The sequence below is a fragment of the Penaeus monodon genome, chromosome 42, assembly GCF_015228065.2.
Source record: "Penaeus monodon isolate SGIC_2016 chromosome 42, NSTDA_Pmon_1, whole genome shotgun sequence".
Classification (NCBI taxonomy): domain Eukaryota; kingdom Metazoa; phylum Arthropoda; class Malacostraca; order Decapoda; family Penaeidae; genus Penaeus; species Penaeus monodon.
This window is the reverse complement of record NC_051427.1, coordinates 7384632-7410104: the sequence shown is the minus strand read 5'-3', so window position 1 is coordinate 7410104 and position 25473 is coordinate 7384632. Positions and strand designations below refer to the sequence as shown.

The 25473-nt window shown below is 40.6% G+C and overlaps 1 protein-coding gene and 1 long non-coding RNA gene across 3 annotated transcripts in view; one reads left to right on the top strand and one right to left on the bottom strand.

Moving 5' to 3' along the window:
* Nucleotides 1-912: 912 nt before the first annotated feature.
* Nucleotides 913-5696, top strand: LOC119599305. Its single transcript, XM_037949049.1, has 4 exons — nucleotides 913-1141; nucleotides 2837-2947; nucleotides 3860-3985; nucleotides 5488-5696. Exons 1-4 carry the CDS (start codon nucleotides 1052-1054, stop codon nucleotides 5662-5664), a joined length of 504 nt encoding a protein of 167 aa, XP_037804977.1. The 5' UTR covers nucleotides 913-1051; the 3' UTR covers nucleotides 5665-5696.
* A 13334-nt stretch (nucleotides 5697-19030) lies between these two features.
* Nucleotides 19031-25473, bottom strand: part of LOC119598915 — a 22020-nt gene continuing 15577 nt past the window's right edge. Inside the window, exons 1-3 of one of the 2 annotated variants that reach the window (XR_005231036.1) lie at nucleotides 20089-22067; nucleotides 19668-19911; nucleotides 19031-19285 (exon numbers count right to left, since the gene is read on the bottom strand). This is a non-coding gene — a long non-coding RNA (uncharacterized LOC119598915). Of the gene's footprint in view, nucleotides 19286-19667; nucleotides 19912-20088; nucleotides 22068-25473 lie in introns of those variants that run through there. The other variant, XR_005231037.1, reaches the window with a different exon arrangement.

Here is a 25473-nt window from a genome sequence, read left to right as displayed (position 1 = left end):
TTAGTATAGTATTAATCATTTCGGGTCAGTAACTGAAGCGGCAGAGGTTCGAGTTCTTGTCAGGGTAGGTTACCCTTTACCAAAACAACTTCTATTTTAATATTGATCAATTTGGGTCGTACCAGAAGCGGCAGAGGTTCCAGTCCTTATCTAGGAAGGTGATAAACTATCACCTAAACAACTTTCTTTTTTGTACTTTTAGTATAGAACTAATCATTCTGGGTCATATCTGAAGTGGCAGGGCCTCGATGCCTCGCCAGGGAGAGTTATTACCTTTCACCCACAGCCAGGAGAGGTAATTTTCAACTTGACCCCGACCCATTTTGCAGACGACCACCGTGTACCAACTCCAGCGGAAGGTCAAAAGTCTGCGGGAGGCAGTTGACCGGAAGGACCTGCACGTGGACATGCTGCGTCGGAAGCTCGCCCTGACGGAGGACGCTGCCAGGGCCTCGCGGCATCTGGAAGAGGAGAGAGATGAATTGATTGCGAAGTGCGTATCTTTGGCCTGTCTTTTATTTGGGGGGTGGGGGTTGTGTGTGGGGGGGGATTGGGGAAGGGGAGAGGATCTGGTTTAGTTGGATTCACTTTTTCGTTTGTTGGGTGTATTTTTGCGTCTCTTTTTCTATGTCCTTTTTTCGCTATTCTTTTTTTTTCTTTTTTCTCCTCTTCCTCCCCCCCTCTGTCTTTTTCTTCTCTTCCTTCTTATTTTATTCTCTCTTCTCCTATCCCCATCTCTCCTCTCATTTCATTCTCTCTCTCTGTTATATATATATATATATATATATATATATATATATATATATATATATATATATATATATATATCACGGTCTTCATTTCTCTCTTCCCTCCAACCTTGAGAGAGTAAACCCATAACATAGAATTTAATCTTGATTGCTTGAAAAAAAAAATCGAGAACCCGAAGTAATGACAAAGTAAAATTAAATAATAAAAATAATAAATAAAATAAAATTAGAAAACGAAAGTGGAACAAACGGCGACTGAGGAACGCTAATTCGCACAACGCAGGTACAAGCGCCAGTGCCGGATGGTCGAGCGACTCAATTCCGAACTGGGCGAGACTCGACTCCAGCTTCGAGACCTTCAGGCGCAACTCGCTGACGCTGCGGAGGAAAAGGTAGGCCAAGTTTATTTATTTTATATATATATATATATATATATATATATATATATATATATATATATATATATATATATATATATATTTTTTTTTTTTTTTTTTTTTTTTTTTTTTTTTTTTTTTTTTTTCTGATTTGCTTTTGTTGTTATTTGTTTGTTGTTTGTTTATCAGTTTGTTTGATTTAGTTATGCGAGTGTTTAACATAGTATAGTGTGTGTATATATTGTTACGTAGCTTTCGTTCTAAGTTAATATACTTTGGTGTCAAGCATAATAATTTATAAATATCCTTTTGTTTCTTTTAATTCTATGTCCACATTCCATTCGTATGTGCATATATTCTTGTGTGTTACTGCTGCCGTAATCACTTCTTAATTATAGTTAATTACCATGTTACATTTACTAATTAACAATCACTCAATATGCTCGGCTTGTATATTTTCCGTGTTACAGTCATCTCTATTAGATATTATATTATTTCCTTTTAACTTTCCTTTTTATAGTACTGCCAGTTTTAAAGTAATATATTGTAAGTATGCAAATGTATAAAGCCAATTTATAATTGATTTGTATTTACACCAATCACCGGATATCAAAAATATACAAAAAAAAAACCCACCTCATCCGCAAACATACATTACCATAACACACCAGAAAAAAATAATTATATTGAAAAACCTATACGCAATAGAGGACGACGAATAAGGTCCAACTTCAAACATAAAATGTAAATTATCGTCACCACAACCCTGCTCCGCCGACCACCTCCTTGCGCAAGTCCGTCCGAGGTCGTTCTCCTCGTCCTCCCTCGCCCTTAGTCCCCATACGACCCATTCTGAGTCGACCAGACCGAAGCCCGAACCCGAACCAACCCGAAGTGTCTCGTCCACGCATTCCGAGTCCCGTTAGTCCGTCGCAGTCGGAGTAAAGCGGCGTCAGGTCATGCAGAGGTCATGCAATTACTTGACGGTCGTACGCAGGTCGATGGTCGATGGGCAGCCATGTAATAATATATATATACACATTTTTTTAAAACAAAAATAAACACACGAACGCGTATATAAGAACGCTCACAGATATAAAAGTAAAATTGACAGAATTTTTAATTATAATAATTATTATTATCATTACCGCTGTCAGTTGCTCATGTTACTGGTATTATTATTATTAGTAGTAGTAGTATTGTGTGTGTGTGTATACATACACACACACACACATATATATGTGTGTGTGTGCGTGTACGAGCAGGATAGGTTAGGTCTTGCAGGTTAGCAGGTTGGGGTGTTGAGGTAGCAGTGTTAGTATATGTGTGTGTGTGTGTGTGTGTGTGTGTGTGTGTATGTATGTCTATATATCTATCTATCTATATGTGTATATATTATAATATATATATATATATATATATATATATATATATATATATATATATATATATATATATATATATATATATATATATATATTAGATATATATATAATATATATATATTATAATCTTATATTTATATATATATATATATATATATATATATATATATATATATATATATATAATATATATATTATTTATATATTATATATATTATATATAATATATTTGTCATATAATAATTACATATATAATTATATATATATATATATATATATATATGTATATATATATATAAACCTAAAATATATTGTTACTCTCTAGGGTCGCTCAGCACAGCAGCAGAAGAAAGTGGAAGAATTAACGGCGAAGATTAACGAACTGGATGCAATTCGATCTCGTCAACAGAAGAAAATAACGCAAATGAAGGAACAGGTGAGAGAGATAGACAGACAGACAGACAGACTGATAGACAAAAAGACAGAGACAGACAAACAGTCAACACGGGGGGGGGGAGGTTAAGACGAACAAACATTTAGAAAAAAATCTATTCTAGGGGGAGTTTTTATGCTATAACCAAAACTATATAGGTGTAATTTAGTCATAAAAAGATTTAAAATTGTGGTTTTCGGGGGAGGCAAGCCAGACAAAGAGTTGGTGCTTGAGGGAGGGGAAGGTAGGGGGGGGGGCAACTGCAAGCTACATTCCTTTTTAATCGACTTTTCCTCGAGGGGAAGGCGCTTGCAAGATAGACTATAGACTCATATAGACCTCGGGTGCTTGCTTCCGCCCGCTGGAGTGTCAGATTCAATCCAGTACTGACGAAGGGGGTTAAGTTTACAGGACACGAGCTATCTACGTCACTCGGAGGAAACTGGGGTTGGGTCAAGTAAGTTGGGGAGTGAAAGGCGAGTAAAAGGAGCTGTTTCCTCTGATAATGTAGAGTCGGGAGGATTCAGCCCCTTCTGGTCATGTTGGATGTTGACTGTTATGTATGTTGGGCAGCATAGAAACTTCGACACAGTGCTTTCATAACTGTATTTCCTTCATGCAGTATTTATTAAGTTCATGGGGTATTTCCTGAATGCAGTATTTATTAAATTCATGCAATATCTCTTTAATTGATATTTACCGTAACTCATTTCTTGTTATATGTATTTTGATAAATATCTCCTACACAAATCTTATTCATAGGCCTTCACTCTATCCCTCTCCCATTATGTAGGCCTACTTTTTATCACATTGTTATTAAATTCTCTCCTTTCCACCACGTAAATTAACATCTTTCTATCGCCGTTTTACCTTTCCCTTCCTTTATTCTATCCTCCCCCCCTTTTCCCCCTACAGATGAAAGCCCACGGAGAACACATGCTTGAAGAACGCCGGGTGAACGAGAACAGTCTCGAAGGCATAACACAAGAACTCGCAGTCACCAAGCAAGCAGTGAGGGACCTAACACGCAGGGAGAAGCAGGTACAGAAAGCAGGGAACGAGCAGGATAGGTTAGGTCTTGCAGGTTAGCAGGTTGGGGTGTTGAGGTAGCAGGGGTAAGGTAGGGTATTTTTAGGATATGTCAACAGGGTAAATCTTGAGGGTATGGTGGCAAGCAGGGGAATTTTTTTTAGGGTATAATGGTGGCAGTAGAGAAATCTTTGGGTATGGTGGCAGCAGAAAAGAAAAGAGGTATGTTGATAACAGAGAGAATCTTGATGGATGTTATGAGCAAATGGAACGTGGTATGTTGTCAGCAGAGAAAATATTTCGATATGTTGTTAACGGAAACTGTTGAAGTAAGGTGGCAGCAAGGGAGACTTCAGGTATGCTGTCAGCGGGAGTTTATGGTGCCTGCTGTAAACAGGGAACCATCGTGCAATTGTCAGCAGGGAAAATTTCAGGGTGTTTTGTCAGCAAGGGAATTTTAAGGGTATTTTAAGTAGTCTTCAGGGAGAGATAGCATGACATTTTGATATGCAAAGGTCATTTTTGAGTGCATTTCTTACTCTATCCCAAAGTAATTCATATATATTTTCAGTAACTTTTACGTCCGTTGTTCATCATTCCTTCAGGAATAATGAACAAATGTTTCAGAAATTACTATATACGGGATCCTACATTCGTTTCTTTAACTTTATTCCTGAATATACAAAGAACAGCAAAATGAATATAGGTTTAAAATAACATACTTTCTTCTCCATATTGACATCCACCCTTCGCATTATTCGAATATAGAAATATATCAAATATCATTTTTCCTCTTCAGAATTCCAACTCATAATATATTTTCTTTCTTTCTTCCTATTTTTCTTTCTTCTTTCTTTTTTTCCACAGCGATATTATCATCCACATACAACCAAAGCTTCAAGAATTTCGACATCTGGAATATTTTCTTTTTGAAATTTCGGCTTATGGGAACATAATGGTATTCCTCCCCCACACGTGGTGCAAAAGTTTCCGAAATACTGGCATAAAAACCTCATTTTCCTTTTTTGGAATTTCAGCTTTCGATATGCCTGAGTTTCCTAGTCTAACAACATTCTTCCTCTGTTAAGGCTTCAGGAATTCTATCAGTAAATCACATCTTTCTCGGATTTCTTGCTACATTACAGTTCAAAATCCCACCAACCACTTCATTCAACTTTCAATTCCTCGAATATACAACAGAACCATGTCCATTCAGGAATGCCAATCGATCCAGGTCCTACAAATCACTCCCACTTCGGAATTCACACAAATCACTCCCACTTCGGAATCCACCACAAATCACGTCCCACTCAGGAATCCACCACAATCAGTCCATTTCAGAATCCACAAATCCTCCCACTTCAGGAATTCCACCACAAATCACGTCCCACTTCAGGAATCCCACCACAAATCACATCCCACTTCAGGAATCCCACCACAAATCACATCCCACTTCAGGAATCCCACCACAAATCACATCCCACTTCAGGAATTCAATTCTCGCTTCACCACAGCTCCAGGAATTCCGTCGGGCTGTGGTGAGTTTACTGGGCTTGGACGGAGATCCAGGAGCCGAGGGAGACTACGAGGCCATCTGTCGGCTGGAACGCGTCGTGGGCGCCCATCGGGAGCTGAATGACCTGTCGCGGAGGATCGATGAGATGACGGCGCCCTCGAGACCCAACAGGTGATATGGGGGTTTGCTTTCTAGGGGGGGTTCTTTCTCGGGTTTCTTTCTCTCTCTCTCGCTCGCTCGCTCGCTCTCGCTCGCCTCGCTCTCTTTCTCTCTCTCTCTCTCTCTCTCTCTCTCTCTCTCCTCCTTCCGTCTCTCTCTCTCTCTTCTCTCTCTTCCTCTTCCTCTTCCTCTTCCTCTCCTCTCCCTCTCCCTCTCTCCCTCCCTTACCCTCTCCCTCTCGAATGAAATTTAAATATCCCTCCCCAGGACACCAAAGATTTCCTCACATGGTTTTCCAACAAGCCACGCCATAGAAATCCCCTTCCTGTCTACCACTAATTATTTTTTTCCCGCTTTACTCCGTTACTTGCCTGTATGTTCCTCACTTTCTTCTTACGATTACTATTATTTCTAACAGACTTAAGGAAGCCTCCGCGGACGTTTAGACGCAAAGCACTCTCGTTTTTTTTTTTTTTTTTCCTTTTTCCTCCCTTCTCTCTCAGTCGAAATTCATCCCTGAATGGCATCGTCTCTGGCTGCCCGAACAGCGCCCGCACCCTCGCCAGTCGCTCACCTCCTCTCCGGTCGCCCACACGCCCCTCCTCGGCCGCTCCCCCCTACAGGCTGGATTCGCCACCGAGGTAAGGATGCGTGCAAGGAGGGAGAAGAATTAGAACCGTGCGAATTGAGGGTTTTTGCACGTGAGGTAGCTGTTGCGAGAGTGTTGCAGCGCGGGTGGAACTGAAGAGACCTTTTTTTTCGTCTTTCTGTATGTCTGTCTCTGTCTTTAGTTCTGTGTGGGGTGGTGGTGTGTGTGTGTGTGTGTGTGTGTGTGTGTGTGTGTGTGTGTGTGTTTCCATGCGTGCGTGCATGCGTGCGTGTATATGTGTATGTCTATATGTGTCTGTGTTTGTGTATGTATGTATGTATGTATGTATGTATGTATGTATGTATATCCCTAGCTGCCCGAATGCAGGCTGGTTACCCGCATCCTATGTCAAACAGCTGCTTTGAGTCACGGCGCTGATTCCCCAACCACAGTATGTATGAAATTAATTATAGTTAAGCGTTAGTTTACATCATTATTATTTTCTTATAAAAAAAATATTTCTGTATAATTATTCATGTAGTCAGCACGAGATTTAAGTACAGCAGATATAATTTCCAAGTGGCAGGTCAAAATAACGTTTTGGTTGCCTTAATAAAAAAATAAAATAAAATATTAATAATAATAAAATAAAATAATAATAATAACGATAATAATAATAATAATAATAATAATAATAATAATGATAAATATAATGTTTGCATAGTAATACACGATAATAATAATAATAATAATGATAATAATAATAATAATAAAAATGATGACGATAATGATGATAATAAAGCAAAGAACTATGATATTTAATAATAAGATAATAATAATGATAATAATGATAATAATAATAATAATATGATGACGAATAATGATCACAAATAAAGCAAAAAGATTGTTTTTAAAATATCCCGTCCCTCGAATCAAGCGGCTCGAACACTCCCGCATGGACCAAGGATTTCTCGACATGTCCGAGGAGCTCCGCGCCCTCGCCGACGACGCCCACAACCACCGCCCACAAGCCCGACACTCGAGACGCCCACCTTCCGCCCACGCCCGCACCCCGAGCCCGACGAAACGCCCATCCACCGACGAGGACGAATATAGCTGAGGCGTTGGAATGAGTGTTCGGGAGGAAGGAAGAGGGAGGGGGAGGGGGGAGAGGGGGAGGGAGGGAGAGAGGGAGAGGGGGGAGGGAGAGGAGAGAGAGAGAGAGAGGAGAGAGAGAGAGAGAGAGAGAGAGAGAGAAGAAGAGAGAAATAGGAGAGAGAGAGAAAGAGAGAGAGGAATCAGCGATAGATCTATAGGCGCTTAGGGACGTTCACCCGCGCAGTATAACGCCGGAAACGTACACTCAGGTACACACGCTATTACACGCTACACATATCCCAAGTATACAAATACAGACAATTAAAAAAAAAAGGTTAAAAACCAACGGTGAATAAGTAGATAAGTTAAGGCTAAAATTAAAGTCAGTAAATGAAGGACCTAAAAATGCAAGATATATATCAGTTGTTCTTAACCTGGGGGGGCGTCAGGAATTTCCAAAAGGGGGGGGGGGGGTTACGAGTCCTTGGGAAAATCGGGAATATCTCTAGTTATATTTGTTATTCTGTGAAGGAGAAGGATAGTTATGTGACTAACTCATACTCGATAAAAAAAAATACTAAGAAACATATTTTTAATTTTCTTTAAAATCTGGGAGGGAATTTTATTCAGAGACGGGGGGGGGGTTAAATTCCTAAAAGGGGCGTGGTATTAGAAAAAAAAAGAAAAAAATTAAGAACCACTAATTAATATTCGTCCTTCTGTCTTCCTCATGTTAATCTTTCCAATATTTTTCTCACATGATTAAGCACTTCACTCTCACCTCTGGGCGTATAGAAATATACAGGTGTCAATCCTTTCTGCCTTCACTGCATTGCATGTCAAAATTTCCATATGTATAGGTCTATATACCTGGTTTATTTGATTGCAGTGTCCCTGTGTTTTCTTCGCTTAGGCATTTCGAAATTTAGAAATTAAAGATGAAGACAAAAGACCCAAAAATATCATATGTAAACATCTACTTTCGTACAGAAAGTTTTTTTTTATGAGCTTCTGTCCCTTTATTGGGCTTTACACTTTTCTGTACTTTATATGTGCAGTAATGTACAGTCTAGCCGCAGGAGTTATATACATATTGTATATTGCTTATACAGTCTGACTTACCTGTCTCAGCGGCGTAAAAAAAAGGTTAGGAAAGGTATTTGGAGTAACTGTATATATATATGTGTGTGTGTGTGTGTGTGTGCATATATATATATATATATATATATATATATATATATATATATATATATATATATATATTTGATTTTCGTTCACGTAAATGATAATCTTGATTCCAGAGTATTAAGAAAGTTCGAGTGTCGATTCGTCTCTCTCACACACTCGCACACACACACACACACACACACACAATTCTCTCTCTCTCTCTCTCTCTCTCTCTCTCTCTCTCTCTCTCTCTCTCTCTCTCTCTCTCTCTCTCTCTCTCTCTCTCTCTCTCTCTCTCATCATTCACATATACAAACATTATTTTATAACAACGCTCTCTAGAACCCCTTTTACTACAAATTCTCTGTACATTCTACTCGCTTTCACACAAAAAAATTAACATATATAACAAAAAAGTGACCTTCCAACGCTTTAGCTCCAACGCCTTCAAAATAATAGCTTTATAATCTGTAATAGCTTTGTAATCTAAGCCTCGTTACACTGAATAGTCCCTAAGATCCGCGCATTCCATTGCTGAGTATTCCGAGGCTGGGGAACTCGGGATCGCCATGTATCATAGTCATTTTACTGTACATTCACGCTCTTCATTTATCTTCATTTCTCGTCTCTCGAACAAGAACAGGGTTTTATCTGCAAGAACTGAATGATACAGTTAATCTTGCGTCATCCTGTGTATAAAGGAGATTTTAGCCTATTCATCTCTTGTTGATATATATTTCAACCGCTGTTTAGCAGTTTCATGGAATCATGCATCGTAGGCAAATATTTTCGCTGTTTTTTTTCATATTCATTTGTATAAAACGGTAGATTATGATACAACTTGTAGAGACTTTTAACCTATTGGTAATTTTTATATTGCATTTTTCTGCTCTTTACTTATCATGTATGATATTGTGAGGACATTTATGTATATAAGGCAACTGCCTGCTTTTATTTAATAAAGTGTTAAATTCCTGCTGAAATTACTTTAACTGTCTCTCATTTGTTCCTGTACTAACATCTAAAAGTCAACAAATAGTCAACGATTCTACGTGAACTCAAAAAGTGATTTGTGACCCTTTATAAACTCAACTAGTGATCTCAGATCCTTTTTAAACTAAACTATTGATCTCTGATCCTTTATAAACTCAACTTGTGATCTTTAATCCTTTAGAAATTCAACATATTCTCTGTAGAATACACGAATCAGCCAGAAACAGCATATACAGTTTATACAATGCATGCAAATTGCTGAAACCTATGTAAGCCTTTACCCTGGGTCTTTGAATACCTCTGTGTCTCTCTGTAATATTTCCTGCTGATTTTAACGCGGCAGGACCATCCCTATGTCATACAAAATACCCGTTGTGGACTTGTTTCCCTCAAGGTAGCATCGCCTTGTTAATCTGAAATATTGATGTTTAATTTAATGTTTATTCCTCCCACCCACCCCCCTCCTCCTTCCCTTTCGCACCCCCTCCCCCCTCAGAGAACGTCTTATACCTCCACCCCGCAGAACCATGAACACTCACGCAACCTTCCCCTCCCCCCTTCATACAACCTCTACGCCTGTACCCGACACCCTTTCCCCTCCCTCTCCACCCGCCCCCAGCCAGCCGACCCACGACCGCGCTGCCGAGTCGGCTCCCCTCGCCCGGCATCACGCAAGCGCTTCCCCAACAATGCTGAGGCGTCGGTTCCTGGGATGAAAGCGAGGCATCGACGCAAGTAACATCGAGGGGAAGTTATATCAAGAACAGCAAGAGGAAGAACAATGAAAAAAAATAATCTACCCAGCCGCCAGTGGGATGACGCAATTCATCACCAAGTACCTGGATCATTAGGAAAAACAAATTAAATCAGCTCATAAATAAACCTACCAGGATCACAGAACACACCTCATCCGTGATAGGCGTCATAATTTCAAACAGATCTGACCTCATTACGTATAGTGACGCTATCCCTTGTCAAATTGCAGACCACGAACTATTAACTATGACAATAGATATAAAGAGATCCCAAGCGACAACCTGTCATAAAAACTTCCCGTGACCTGACAAATTACGACCCCTAATCACTTTGTCAAAATATTAGTGCCAGCCAGTCGGCCCTCTCAGAGATTCTTACAACAGATGACGTTAACAGACAAGTAAACATTCTCCCGAACGTTTGAAAAATAGTATAGATGCCACTGCCCCCCTTAAAACCAAAATTGTTAGACGCCCCCCGCCCCATGGATAAATGAGGATATCAAAAGAGCTATACATGACCGAAACAGCACTCACAAATTTCTCAAAACAAATAGAACCGACATCGCCCTTCATTCTGAGTATAAACAAGAAAACAGAAATGTTAAAACATTAATCCAATCAGCAAAAACAATATATTTTCAAAATAAGTTCAATGACTGTAAACACGACACCAATGAAACATTAACGTTAGCACCAAACAAAACACACCACACAGACACGTCCCTAGATTCCTTAAGTAGTATAGAACCTCTAAACGACTACTTTGCAAATATCGGTAGACTCACCTATGAAGAGACAGCTGCTTCCTTGGCCCCACAAAACACAAGGAAAAGTCCTCAACAAATGCTTTCAGACCACAGCCAATAGGAGTGAAACAACAGCCTTAACAATAAAACATTTACGTGAAACGAATGCTGCCGGAGTGGATAACATTGCTTTTCGATCCATCAAAGAAAGCTTACTCGTAATTACATTCTATTTAACTGTCATTATAAACACATCTATAGTCACCGGTACTTACCCATCACTGTGGAAAAAAGACATAACACTCATTTTCAAATCAAGAGATGCAGAACAATTGAACAATTACCGTCCTATAACTCTACTCCCAGTGTTATCTAAAGTGCTAGAAAAAATTGTTGCAAATCGGCTATCAATATTCTTAGAATCTAATCACCTTATTTCTGAAACGTAACATGGGTTTAGATGTAAGTTATCCACTGAAACAGCCTTAATAAAAATCACAAACAAAATTCATGATAACATAGACAAGAATCAAATAAATCTACTCACATTGTGTGATCTCTCTAAAGCCGTGGTTTCAGCACCAGGATCAGCGAACATCAAGCTGACATCCGTCACCACAGGACTTCCAACGCCATGGTGGCACATGTAGATGAAACTGGACATCTACCGAACTGGAGGGAAGCAGAAATAGTCCATGGAGGACTGAACAAACTAAAAAGAAAAATTATAGAGGCAGCATACATCGCGACGGAGAGTAATGTCAACACGGCATCGGGCAGGCTCAAATTATCCAAGGTCACGGCAACAATTCCGCGAGCAACGAATAGGAGGTCACAGTCAGGTATTTTGTCAGCTCACGTCTGATATATATTTTCTATGTAATTTCTCTGATATATGTATTTCTGACGAAGACGCAATCGAAACCGGCCAAACATATCTTGTATTGAGATATTCCTTCTCATTCATACCTTTTCTACGTATGCATGTATGTGTGTATGTATGTATGTATGTATGTATGCATGGATGTATGTATGTATGTATGTATGTATGTATGTATGTATGTATGTATGTATGTATGTATGTATGTATGTATGTATAGTATACGTGTTCAGAGAGAGAGAGAGAGTAAAGAGAGAGAGAGGCAGAGGGATAGACAGACCGACAGGGACGGAGACAGAGACAAAGATATACAGAAAGAGAAACAGAGACAGACAGACAAACAATGAAGCAAAATAAAGAGAATACATAAACCCATGAAAAAATCAAAGAAGAAATATAAGAGTGAAAGAAAGAAAGAAGAAGAAGAAGGAGAAGAAGAATAAGAAAAAGAAGGAGAAGAAGAAAAGAAGAAAATCACACGTTGATTCCATTAAGATAAACACCAGGAGTCAATTGCATGCATGTCTAATTTTGATGATTGCGATGAAATGAGTCCCTTAAAGGTGGTGTTTGTTGACATGATCTGGCGTCAATTTAAGGTAATTAGGATGCCTCCAAAAGGGATTCGGAATGTCGATAGGGATAAAGAGGGAAAATTCAGTTTCGTCAAATATATCGAATTGTTAGAAGACATATTCCTCCCATCAATGCACTGCTATACCCTAGGCCTTCCCAGAAAACTCTGGCCCGAGGATTAGACAAGATTTATGGAATGGTAGATATTTCTTATTTTAAGTATGGCAGTTTTTTCTGAAAATAATAATAACAATGAAATAACAATGCCTTAAAAAAAACATCGAGTGGAGTCTTGTGTTCACTAACGACCCCGCTCACCTTTTGCATACTCTGACCACAATAAGTATATGCTATATATAAATACATACGTGATCCTATAGCAGTATTATCCATTCCCAGCTTCTTCATTATGCTGATTATAAGCAAATTACGTATTCTGGCGCTAATGATCAAAGTTCTCGCTTTTTCAGTTATTTCTCAGCAATGATCAGCGGGAAACGTGCCTAATGCACATAAGCTAATCGACATTCTGACCGGTATGACAGCTTGTAACGAATCATCAAAGCGATTACTATAATAACCCTTGATTATGTATACAAACTTATTATCATAGATCTTTAGTAGCCAGTATCGTATGCAGAATCTGAAGTTACGCTGCTCTCATTTTTCATTTACTCAGAAACCACTCAGCATCTTTACCAAACATGATCATACGGTTTAAAAGCTTTATTCTCTCAGCATCAAACACATTTTCCGTAGGATATTTGAAAATAAGGTTAAAGGCAGTCTTAAAATTGGATGACAATTGACATCACAGATATTAATCGAGCGTGGAAGATATATATGTGTGTGTGGTGGAGAGGTCCACGGCTGCTCAAACATGAGCATACCGTTATTGATGATGATATGTATATAGCCAATGTGCTGTTCCCCTGGACAAGCAACTGCACCATGATAGCCTACAGGTAACCCGATTCGGAATACGTGAAACTATAGTTAGCAGGCGGTGGATGCGGATTTCAGGCAGGAGCAGAAAGTGCGCTCACTGTTGAACCCCGCGATGCTGAGCATTTGACGTCACGGTCAAAGGTCAAGAATCAACCGTCTAGTACAGGCGCTGCTACCGAAGAGGAGGATGACCTCTTCTTCGTCTATCAAAGGTCAAGGTCTCAAAGGATCCGGTGTGGTGTGTGTCTATGTGTGTGTGTGTGTGTGTGCGTGTGTGTGTTTACGTGTGTGTGTACGAGTGCATGCGTATTATCAGGGTTTATGTCTGCGTTCGTGTGTTTGTGTGTACGTGTATATGCGTATGTATGAGTGTGTGTGCCACACACTCATACATACGCATAACGCACTGCTTAAGAAACTATCGCCAAAAAGAAAAAGACAAATTCCCCCTGGATATCTGAAAAAACACTAAGTGAAATTGAAACAAGAAGATGCCTAAAATCAAAGGGTATCAATAATCCAGTTGAAAAAGTAATTTACAAAAAACAAAATACAAAAATTCAAAGATTATTGCGACAAGATAAGGAAAAATATTTAAATGAACATTGCCAGAGAATTGAAAACTGTTCTATCAATAAGACAACTAAAGAACTCTACCAAGGAGTACGAAGCATCACACGAAAATTTAGACCTACAATGGACACTATCAAAACTGAAGATGGACTTGTTTTGTGTGATGGAAGGGAAGTCAAAGATAGATGGAATCAATATTGTTCCAACCTATACAAAAAGAATAAAGATCTAACAACAACATTAATTGGACTCAATGAAAACGAAGATGAACAACCGCCACTACTAGACGAAGTTATAAAAGCCATAAAAGAAGTAAAGAATAACAAGAGCCCCGGAATAGATGAAATAACAGCAGAACTAATTAAGAATGCTGGCGAAAGTGTTGAATACTTCTTCTACAAACTCTGCACAAAAATATGGAATAAAAGAAAATGGCCAGAAGACTGGGTAAAATCAATCTTTACTCCCATAGCTAAAAAAGGTGACGCACTCCAATGCAACAATAATAGGACAGTTGCATTAATAAGTCACAGCAGCAAAATTTTGTTGAAAATTATTGCTGAAATAATGAAGTTGAAGTTAAGAGAGGAAATTACAGACGAACAAGCAGGTTTTCGCCCTGGAAAAGGTACCAGAAACCAGATTCTAAATTTAAAATTGATCATAGAGAAAAACAGAGAACATCAAAAAGACCTATACCTATGTTTCATCGATTATGTGAAAGCTTTTGATACTGTTGATCACGATATCCTCTGGAATATCGTGATCAACAGTATGATATAGTTTTGATTGCCAGCAGTATCACTGAACTACAACAACTACTAGATAAAGCAAGCGAAAAGGCTGGCTTGTTTCTTAATGCCAAGAAAACTAAGATCATGAAGATTCAAAGATAACCGGCAATCAACAGTGATGAACATGTTACAATCAATGGAATGATTGTGGAAAATGTGAAAGAGTTCACTTATCTTGGAGCTGTTTTAACTAATACATTTGATGATTCACCGGAGATAAAAAGAATTGCCATTGCCAAAAACGCCACAATTGCTCTCAATAACATCTGGAAAGACCGAAGCATTACCTTACGGACAAAGCTGAGGTAATTGAACTCATTAGTTTTCCCAATTGCATCATATGGTTCTGAGTGTTGGGTGCTGAAGTAGATAGACAAGAAAAAGATCAATAGTTTTGAAATGTGGTGTTACAGACGAGTACTGCGTATTAGCTGGACAGAGAAGAAGACAAATGATGAAGTGCTGAGAAAAATAAATTGTAAAGACCGGCTGTTGGACATCTTGAACAGGAGGAAATTAAAGTTTATTGGTCATGTGATGAGAAGTAAAAGTATTGAGAAAAACTTGCTGACAGGGATGGTGATAGGAAACAGAGGAAGAGGCAAACCAAAGACAAGACTGAGCGACAATATCAAAGATATTTGCGGGTTTTCGATGGTACAAGTGGAAAGAAAAGCGTAAGATCGAGTTTAGTGGCGAAGGATGGTGGAGAGGTCCACGGCTGCTCAAACATGAGCATACCGTTATTGATGATGATGATGTTTGTGCGTGTGTCTTTGTGTGTGTACGTGTGTATGTGTATGTGTGTGCGTGCGTGGGCGCGTTTCTGTATAAGTGTGTTCGTGCGTGGTGTGTGTGTGTGTGTGTGTGTGTGTGTGTGTGTGTACGTGTGTATGTGTATGTGTGTGCGTGCGTGGGCGCGTTTCTGTATGTGTGTTCATGCGTGTGTGTTTGTTCATACTAAGTTTGTGTGTGTGTGTGTGTATGTTTATGTTTGTGTATGTGCGTGTGCGTGTGTTTGTATATACTCGTATGTATGTATATAAGCACGGAATTTGCATGTATGTCGGTGTGCGTGTATAAAAATCTTGCCTTGTGTGTGTGCTGGTGTGTGTGTGTGTGTGTGTCCCTGTGTATATGTGTGTATACAAACACACGCCCACGCACACACACTACACACGCACACACACACACACCACACAACACACACACAAACACAAAACACACACACAAACCGACACACCACACACACACATACAACACACAACACAAAGCACCACAACACACACACCACACTAACAACGCACCACACCACACACACACACACACACACACTCACACACACACAAACACAACACACAGCACACACGACACAGCACAGCACACCAACACAACACACACACACACACACACAATACACACACACGCACGCTACACACACACACTACAACACACAAACACACACACGCACAAACATACACACACAGAAACACGCACACGATGACACACACACTCATACATACGCATATACACGTACACACACATAAACACACGCACACACACACTAACACAAACACCGACACACACACTAACACACACCACCACACACGTACACACACGCACGCACACACACACACATACACACACGTACACGCACGCACGCACACACAGACACACACACTAACACAAACACCGACACACATACACATTTCTGCGCGGCCGCGCCAACATATTGTGTGTGCATTCTAGTCACGCACATAGTCCAAAAGTGATGTGAACCTCTTTACGAAAATCCAAGGCACCCGAAGGCTTCCCCGAACACATTCGAAACGAGACATTACTCGGCAACGATGGCGACGCAGGAGGACGTGTATTCCATGTACCACAAGGATGATATGACGTACTACGTGGACCTCACGTGCGAGGGCGAAAAGACAACCTTCTTTGTGGACACTGGCTTCTATAACGTAACGATTACCCCTGAATAGCTGAAGAAATGGGGCAAGTTTAAGCCTGGAGAAGATTTCGCATCTGTAGATTTTGAGTTCCATGGCACAGTTTATGAGCATACTTGTATAGTCGAAGACTATGATTGTAACTACTTGGGCATGGACATTTTGCACTATTTTAACTGCACCTTAAATCTATAGGACGACACCTTGACCTTCCGTGACTTTAACGACGATTATTTCGAAAGGGCCGCTGAATTTATGGATGAAACAGTGACCGTCAATGGCAAAGACGTGGATGTGTTCATTGATACAGGTTAGACAGGGTATATTATAGGTAGCATGGAGGTAGCACAGAAGCTGAATTTGGTTTTACATGATGTAACACACCTAAATATGAAGCTCGAACACGTATCAGACACTGTACAGGTGAAATTTAAAAGTTATCTTAATCACATGAAGATCAAGGATCGTGAATGGGGACTGGTGACCTACGTTGTAGATGACGCCGACTTACCTCTCTCTGTAGGGGTGGGGGCCATACGCGGAGCGATAATACATATTTACCACGACGGATCGCACGAAATGCTCCTCTCTGGAAAGCTCGACCTTGAGGAGGAGCAAAGGAATTTATTTCATGAAAATGAAGTAATAATACGTCACGAAATATGGGTCGAAACAGAAGAGGATGAGCCTGACACGAATATCTAGAACTGACAGAATTGACGCCCGCGTTGCAGAAGGTCCACATCATGGATGCACACTCACTAAGCTTTTGAGTCATTTCGTTTCTAGTTGATGATGATGCATGCATATTTGTGCCATCACCGATGCGGTGTTTGACGAACTAAGTGGCGCCTTATCTTATTGTGGTGCCTGTCTTGGCGCCATGTTGATAAAAAAAAAAAAAAAAAAAAAAAAAAAAAAAAAAAAAAAAAAAAAATATATATATATATATATATATATATATATATATATATATATATATATATATATATATATATATATATATATATACATGAACCTACCGTTAATAATAATAATACATGAAAGATGGAATAATTCAATGCAGCATTGATATCGATAAATAACAACCCTCCCTAACCAGGAGTGACCTAGGTTCGAGTCCTGGTCAGGGAGGGTTGTTATTTATATATATACATATACACACATGCATACAAGTGTGTATGTGCTCGCATGTGCACGCGCATCTCGTATGCTTGTCATTTCTTGCGTATGTGTGTGTATGTATATGTACACACCACACACAAACACATACACATAAAAAAAAAAAAAAGAAAAGAAAAAAAAAAAAAAAAAAAAAAAAAAAAAAAAATATATATATATATATATATATATATATATATATATATATATATATGTAGATGTAGATGTAGATGTAGATGTAGATGTAGATGTACATCTACATCCGTGTCTATGTGTGTGTGTATGTGTGTGTGTATGTAAACCGACACCGACACACAAATACTAACACAAACCCTACCACGTACTCACTCCAAGAGCATCACAACATGAAAACTACAATTAAGTATCATGCTGTGACCACGGCGGCTCAGACATGAACCTACCGTTAAAAAAGAAGATATTTATATATGTGTGCGTGTGTGTGTGTGTGTGTCTGTGTGTGTGTGTGTGTAGTGTGTGTGTGTAGCGTGTGTGTGTGCGTGTGTGTGTGTGTGTGTGTGTGTGTGTTTGTGTGTGTGTGTGTGCGTGTGTGTGTGCGTGTGTGTGTTTGTGTGTCTGTGTTTTAATATGTGTATCTACAGTATATGTAGTATGTCTATGTGTATGTATGTGTATATTATGCATGTGCCTGTGCGTTTATATGCATATGTATGTATATGTATGAGTATATACACGTGTTATATGTGCATTTCCTTCCAGAACACTGCTATACTAACATTTTAAGCATGAAAGTTTTAAGATCCATTATTTTCACTCGTTAAATTAGGAATTGTTAATTCAAATAATCTTCTACTTGTGAATTAACTATTACCTTTAATATCAGGAACGTTCTACCCCAAGGTTTTAAATAGGTCCTGAAAATCCTCATGATGACTTCAGTTAATTTTGCTTTCTTGGCATATGTTATCAGTATGGATAATCAATCAAAATACAAAATGTAAATCCTTTGAAGATATTTTCTCGTATTAATATATTTCATATCATATTTCAATTCATATCAGATCATTCAGAAATCAATTGTCTGTGTTGACATATGCAGGATTTAATGTTCATTTACTGAAAAGAGGAAGTGATGACAGGGAAGAGTAACAACGAAACACTAAGGCTATTTTCTTGCCTTTATTTGGTTAAATACTCTACAACAGAATTAGTAAAAAACAAAAATAGAGAGCAAAGTGGCATAAAAGGCGGCAATGGACAGGCTGATTCTTCTTCTCCTTCTTCTTCTCTCCATCCTCCTCCTCTTCCTCCTCCTCCTCTTCCTCCTCCTCCTCTTCCTCCTACTCCTCTTCCTCCTCCTCCTGGAGCAATGGGGGTCTCACCAGGTACTGCCGAGGACCTGGAGCGGCTGCAGTCGTCTCTGCCACAAGTAGAAAAATAGGTATGGACCTCAAATTACATGACATATTTTAAAACACAGGCAAAACAGTGAAAAAACATGGGCCACACACAAAGAGATTTTTTTTTCTTTTTTTACGATAGGTTCATGTTTGAGCCGTCGTGGTCACAGCATGATACTTAATTGTAGTTTTCATGTTTGTGATGCACTTGGAGTGAGTACATAAATATACAATAATGACGTTGCTACAATTACAGTGAAAGATAAAATACATAACTTCAGTAAACATAATAATCACAGTAAAACATACGTAACTCCACATAAACAAACAAACAAAAGAAGAAACAAAAACAATATAATCAAGGCTATGCTAACATGAAAACATAATTTCCCTTTGACCTACCTCTCGCGCGGGTTGGTCGAGCGCACGACTCTGCCCTGCCTGATGTCTGCGGGGCGAGGCAGGTGGAGCGCCTTTTCCCCGGACACGGCAGAGTCGTCGAGTAATCTACTTGTTCGTGCCTGCATCTCAGCCTGCGCCTCCTGCGCCGCCTTCGCCCAACTGCCTCCTGTGCAGCTTGCATTGCCTCCCTTTCCTGTCTCTTGGCTTGTTTCTGCAGATCAAGCATATTCTTCTTCACCTTCGTCTGGAATGAGAAAAGAGAAAAATAATATTAAGAGAAGACAATATTAATGCTTAGGATATGAATCACAGCGACAATATCTGTGAAAATAAGTTAAAAACGTCTAAGTAGTATAAATAAGGATAATACAACAATGGTGATTGTGGCAATATATGTAGTGGTAACGAAACTCATACATACCTCCTTCTCTGTTTCTCGCTTCCGATCGCGGTCATGTGCTAGCTATAAAGAAAAAATATATATGCTTAGAAAAACAATAAAAAGTAAAATCACTATGTGCACAATTTATGTATGATTCAGTATTCGACATCTTTAATGAATGAAGAATAGTAATCAAAGAAAACAAATTAAGCAAAAACAGTGCAAGCGAAAGTAATGTACAATGCACGACAGAATGATAGGCCCTGTGACTGAGAAGGTTCAAGGACGTTTCGTCGTCGTCGATGGGTGCCGTGTCAGATTCTGACATTGGCTGTCACAGTATGGTATCTTTCACGATGGTCTGTCAGTTGTATCATCTCAACAGGTCGCAAATTCACCCTGTCTGCCAGTGACTTGGTGTTGAGCAGCCGTTGTCGACCCCTTGCTTTGCCACCCTCAACTCTTCCAGTGATGGCCTGATACTCTAATGCTTTCTTCCTCATAACATGTCAAAAAAAAAAAAAAAAAAAAAAAAAAAAATTGTCGCTCGTGGATCACTTTTTCTTAAGACCTCTTCATTGCTAACCTTTTTCAGCCATGTATCCTTAGCATCCATCTCAGAAACCACATTTCTGCAGCGACTAATCTTTTCTCCGTTGCTTTGCTGATTGTCCAACGAAACACTTGGGTGAGGAGTGTGCTCCAGGCATTTCAGAGATCTGATTTTTGTTTGTAAATTGATGACTTTAGAGGTTAGGATGTTTGCCATTGATTTGAAGGCTGTTTTCGCAATCCCAATTCTTCTGGGGATTTCCTTTTCTGATTTGATGGATGGAGTTGTCTACCTGCTTTAGGTTCTTTCCATCCACGTTTATTGAGCATTTTGGGATTAATTTTTTCTTGCAGATTACTTGGGTGAAAGATTTCTTCTGGTTGATTTCATGAACAGCTTTTTTACTCTCTCTTGTAACTATATCCATGATCTTCTTGAGTTGATCTTCAGTCTCAGCAATGATGGCAGTGTCGTCTGCATATCTTAAATTATTTATATTGACTCCTCCTATTTTAATACCGTCCATGTGTGCAATGTTATTCATTATCGACTCAGCGCACAATGAGAAAAGTTCCGATGATAGTACACAACCTTGTCTAACGCACTGGAAGAGTTGAGGGTACCAAAACAAAGGGGCGACAACGGCTGCTCTGCACCAAGTCACTGGCAGACAGCGTGAATTTGCGACCTGTTGAGATGATTCAACTGACGGACCATCGTGAGAGACACCATACTGTGACAGCCAATGTCAGAATCTGACAGGGCACCCATCGACGACGATGCGTTTAACAGACACCAAATACACTCCGTAAATTAGTCTTTTCTTCAATTATCGAAAAAATATTGCCTATCATCACGCACAATTACACATCACTTATAAACATAATCACTTATGCCCTCACCACTTCTTGCAACAATCCCTTTCCCATTGCGGAAGGCTGGCGGAACCACACACGTGAAACAGCGTGAACAGTAGCTTACTGTGTGGACGCCAGGCGCGGACTGCCACTTATACAGGGTAATGATTAGGTCATCAAACTTATTCTAGAGCCAAATATGGCATTACTTCAGGAACAGTCACCGCGAGAACTATGTGATACCATCAGCTGTTTTCAGAAGCTTTGTTTACATTTATACATTCCAGCGCAGGTATACACAGATGTATGCGAGAAGAAAGGCGAAATCAAGGAGAGAGAGAAGAAAATGATCACTATCGATATGTTTATTAGCTCTGTTATGCGATCTACTGTTACTTTCAAATGTCGAGTTCTTGAAATAAAATCATGATAATAGACAGGTTTACCAAGAAGTAAGGCAAGTCAAGGGTAGATGGACAATATGTAAAATCAAATACATATTCGTATGTTTCATGTGTCAAGCCAGGAGAGGGAGAGGGAGGAGAGAGAGAGGAAGGAGAAGGGGAGGGAGAGGGGGAGAAGGAGGAGGAGAGGAAGAGGGAGGAGAGAGAGCGGGGGAGAGGGAGAGGGAGGAAGGAGGAGGAGGGAAGGAGAAGGGGAAGGAGAGGAGGAGAAGGAGAGAGGGGAGAGAGGGAAGGAGAGAGGGAGGAGAGGGGGAGAAGGAGAGAAGGAGAGGAGGGGAAGAGAGGGAGGAGAGGGAGAAGGACGAGAGAGAGAGAGGGAGGAGAGGGAAGGAGAAGAAGAAGGAGAAGGGGGGAAGAGAGGAGAGAGGAGAGGAAGAGGAGAGAGAGAGGCGAGAGAGAGAAGGGGATGGATGAGGTGGATGGGGGGGTGTAGTGTAGGGATATGTAGGATGGGATGGTGGAGTGGGTGGGGGGAGTAGAAGAGTGGAGGAGATGGAATGGGAAGAGGGTGAAGGGGAGACGAGGGAAGTGAGGGTGAAGGATGAAAGGAGGGGGAGAAGGTGAGGTAGGAGATGAAGAGAGGATGTGATGTGAGTGTGTTTGTGTGTGTGTGTGTGGTGTTTTGTGTGTGTTTTTGTGTGTGTGTTGTGTTGTGTGTTGTGTGTGTGTGTGTGTGTGTGTGTGTGTGTGTGTGTGTGTGTGTGTGTGTGTGTGTGTGTGTGTGTGTGTGTGTGTGAGAGAGAGAGAGAGAAAAAAAAAGAGAGAGAGGTATGGAAGGGAAGGAAGGAGGGAGGCTGGGAGGAAAGAAGGAAGGAAGAATGGGAGTGACAGACACCTACAGACAGGGAGAGACAGAGGAGAGAGAGAGAGAGAGAGAGAGAGAGAGAGAGAGAGAGAGAGAGAGAGAGAGAGAGAGAGAGAGAGAGAGAGAGAGAGAGAGAGAGAGAGAGAGGGGGGGGGGAAGGGTTGATGGAGTTAAGATGGGGAAGGGAGAGGGGGGGGGGTTAATAGTATTCCTAGACACAATAACAACACACTGTAGTATAAAAACTCAAGAACAATTAATACATTATAGCATCATTATCATCATTACCACCATCACTAATCATACCAAAAAGCGTAGTATGCATGAACTCGTGAATTCTAACAATAAAATGCTGTCAGAGAGAATGTCTCAATATTTATTAAACAGTGCATTTCTTGGTTTGCAAAATACCGTAATGTTTTCCAAGGGACCGATTTCCTAACCTGCAGAACTGTATATAGTTTCAGTGCTTTTAAATTCCATGTACATTAGATATGCAATATTACTTTGGCATCTTTCTCCTCCCCTCTCTCTCTCTCTCTCTCTCTCTTCTCCTCTCTCTCTCTCTCTCTCTCTCTCTCTCTCTCTCTCTCTCTCTCTCTCTCCCTTTCCCACCCTCGCTCTCTCTCTCTCTCTCTCCATACTGTTTTTGCTTAATTATCTTTTATTTATATTATTCAGTCATTAAAAGTGTCGAATACTGAATTATGCATAAATTGTGCAGATAGTGATTTTACTTTTTATTGTCTTCCTAAGTATGAGTTTCGTTACTACTACTAATATTGCCACAATCACCGTTGCTATGTTATCCTTATTTATACTACTTCGATGTTTCTATTTTTTCTGTTTCTGGCAGAGATGACAGCAGCCGCTCCAGGTCCTCGGCAAGGCTTGTCGAGGCAGAGCGTCCATGGGCCCCCCTTGCTCCGGGAAGGAAGCCCTTGGGAGGGTTAAGCCGCGTCGCCTCTGACATCGAACTGGCGGGAGGACGAGGAAGGAGGAAGAGGAGGAGGAGGAGGAGGAGGAGGACGAAGGGGGAGGGGGGAGGATAGGAGGGAGGATGAGGAGGGAGGAGAGGAGGGGGGCGGAGGAGGAGAGGAGAGGAGGAGGAGGGGAGGAGAGGAGGAGGAGGAGAGGAGGAGGAAGGAGAGAGGAGGAGGAGGAGGGAGGAGGAGGAGGAGGAGGAGGAAGGAGGAGGAGGAGGAGGAGGAGGAGGAGAGAGAGGAGGAGGGAGGAGGAGGAGAGGGAGGAGGAGGAGGAGGAGGAGGAGGAGGAGGAGGGAGGAAGGGGAAGGAGGGAGTGGGAGTGGAAGAGGGGGAAAGGAGGAGGAGGAGGAGGAGGAGAGGAGGGCGAGGAGGCGGGTGGGGAAGGGAGGAGGGAGAGGAGAGAGGAGGAGGAGAGGAGAGAGGAGGAGGGAGGAGGAGAGAGGAGGAGGAGGAGGAGGAGAGGAGGAGGAGGAGGAGAAAAGAGGAGGAGGAGGAGGAGGAGGAGGAGGAGGAGGAGGAGGAGGAGGAGGAGGAGGAGGAGGAGGAGGAGCAGGGAGGAGAGGAGGAGGAGGAGGAGAGGAGGAGGAGGAGGAGGAGAGGAGGAGGGGAAGAGGAGGAGGAGAGGAGGAGGAGGAGGAGGGAAGGAGGAGAGAGGGAAGAAGGAAGAAGGAGGAGGATGGGAGGAGGAGGAGGAGGAGGAGGAGGAGGAGGAGGAGGAGGAGGAGGAGGAGGAGGAGGAGGAGGAGGAGGAGGAGGAGGAGGAGGAGGAGGAGAGGGGAAGAAGAAGAAGGAGGAGGAGGAAGGAGGAGGGAGGCGCAAGAGGAGCAGACCGTCCTTGCCCGCCTTCTATGCCCCAACGTTCAACCCGCGCACCTCATTCATCACTCACGGGAAAATTCGTCATACCAAATTTTCTTCCTTTTCTTCCTTGTATGATCATATGACTTTAATAAATGCCAATCATTTACATGATCGCCCAAAATGAATATTCGGTCCAATTTTGTTTCACCGATTAAAAATTTACCCGTATGTTCCTGTCTTCCCGCATGTAACAAATTCGAATTTACTATCCGTGCTGTAATTATTAATCTCTGAACATACAGGATATAATTATCACTCTTTATTACACTTAATCTTCTTTATTCATTCTGTAGTAGACTATTTGACCAAATAAAGGCAAGAAAATAGCCTTAGTGTTTCGTTGCTACTCTTCCCTGTCATCACTTCCTCTTTTCAGTAAATGAACATTAAATCATGTCAACGCAGACAAATGATTTCTGAATGACTTAATGTAATTTTGATTGTGAAGTTACATTAGTCACATCGATTTGAAATATATTAATACGAGAAAATAACTTAAAAGGATTTACATCTTGTATTTTGAATGATTATCCATATTGATAACATTTACCAAGAAAGCAAAATTAATTAAGCCATCATGAGGATTTTCAAGACTTATTTAAACCTTGGGGTAGAAAGTTCCTGATATTAAAGATAATTGTTAATTCACAAGTAGGAAATTATTTTAATTAACAATTCTAATTTAACGAGTCAAATGGTTTATCTAAAAGCAATTCAAAGTAATTTCATGCATAAAATGTTAGTATAGCAGTGTACAGAAGGGAATGCACATATGACACATGTATATACACATACATATACATATACTTTAGAGGTTAACCAGGGGCACGGTAATTTAACCATGCCCCTGAATTTCTTTTGTGTTTGTTACCATAGTGATTGAGTGTCACCTGGTGTC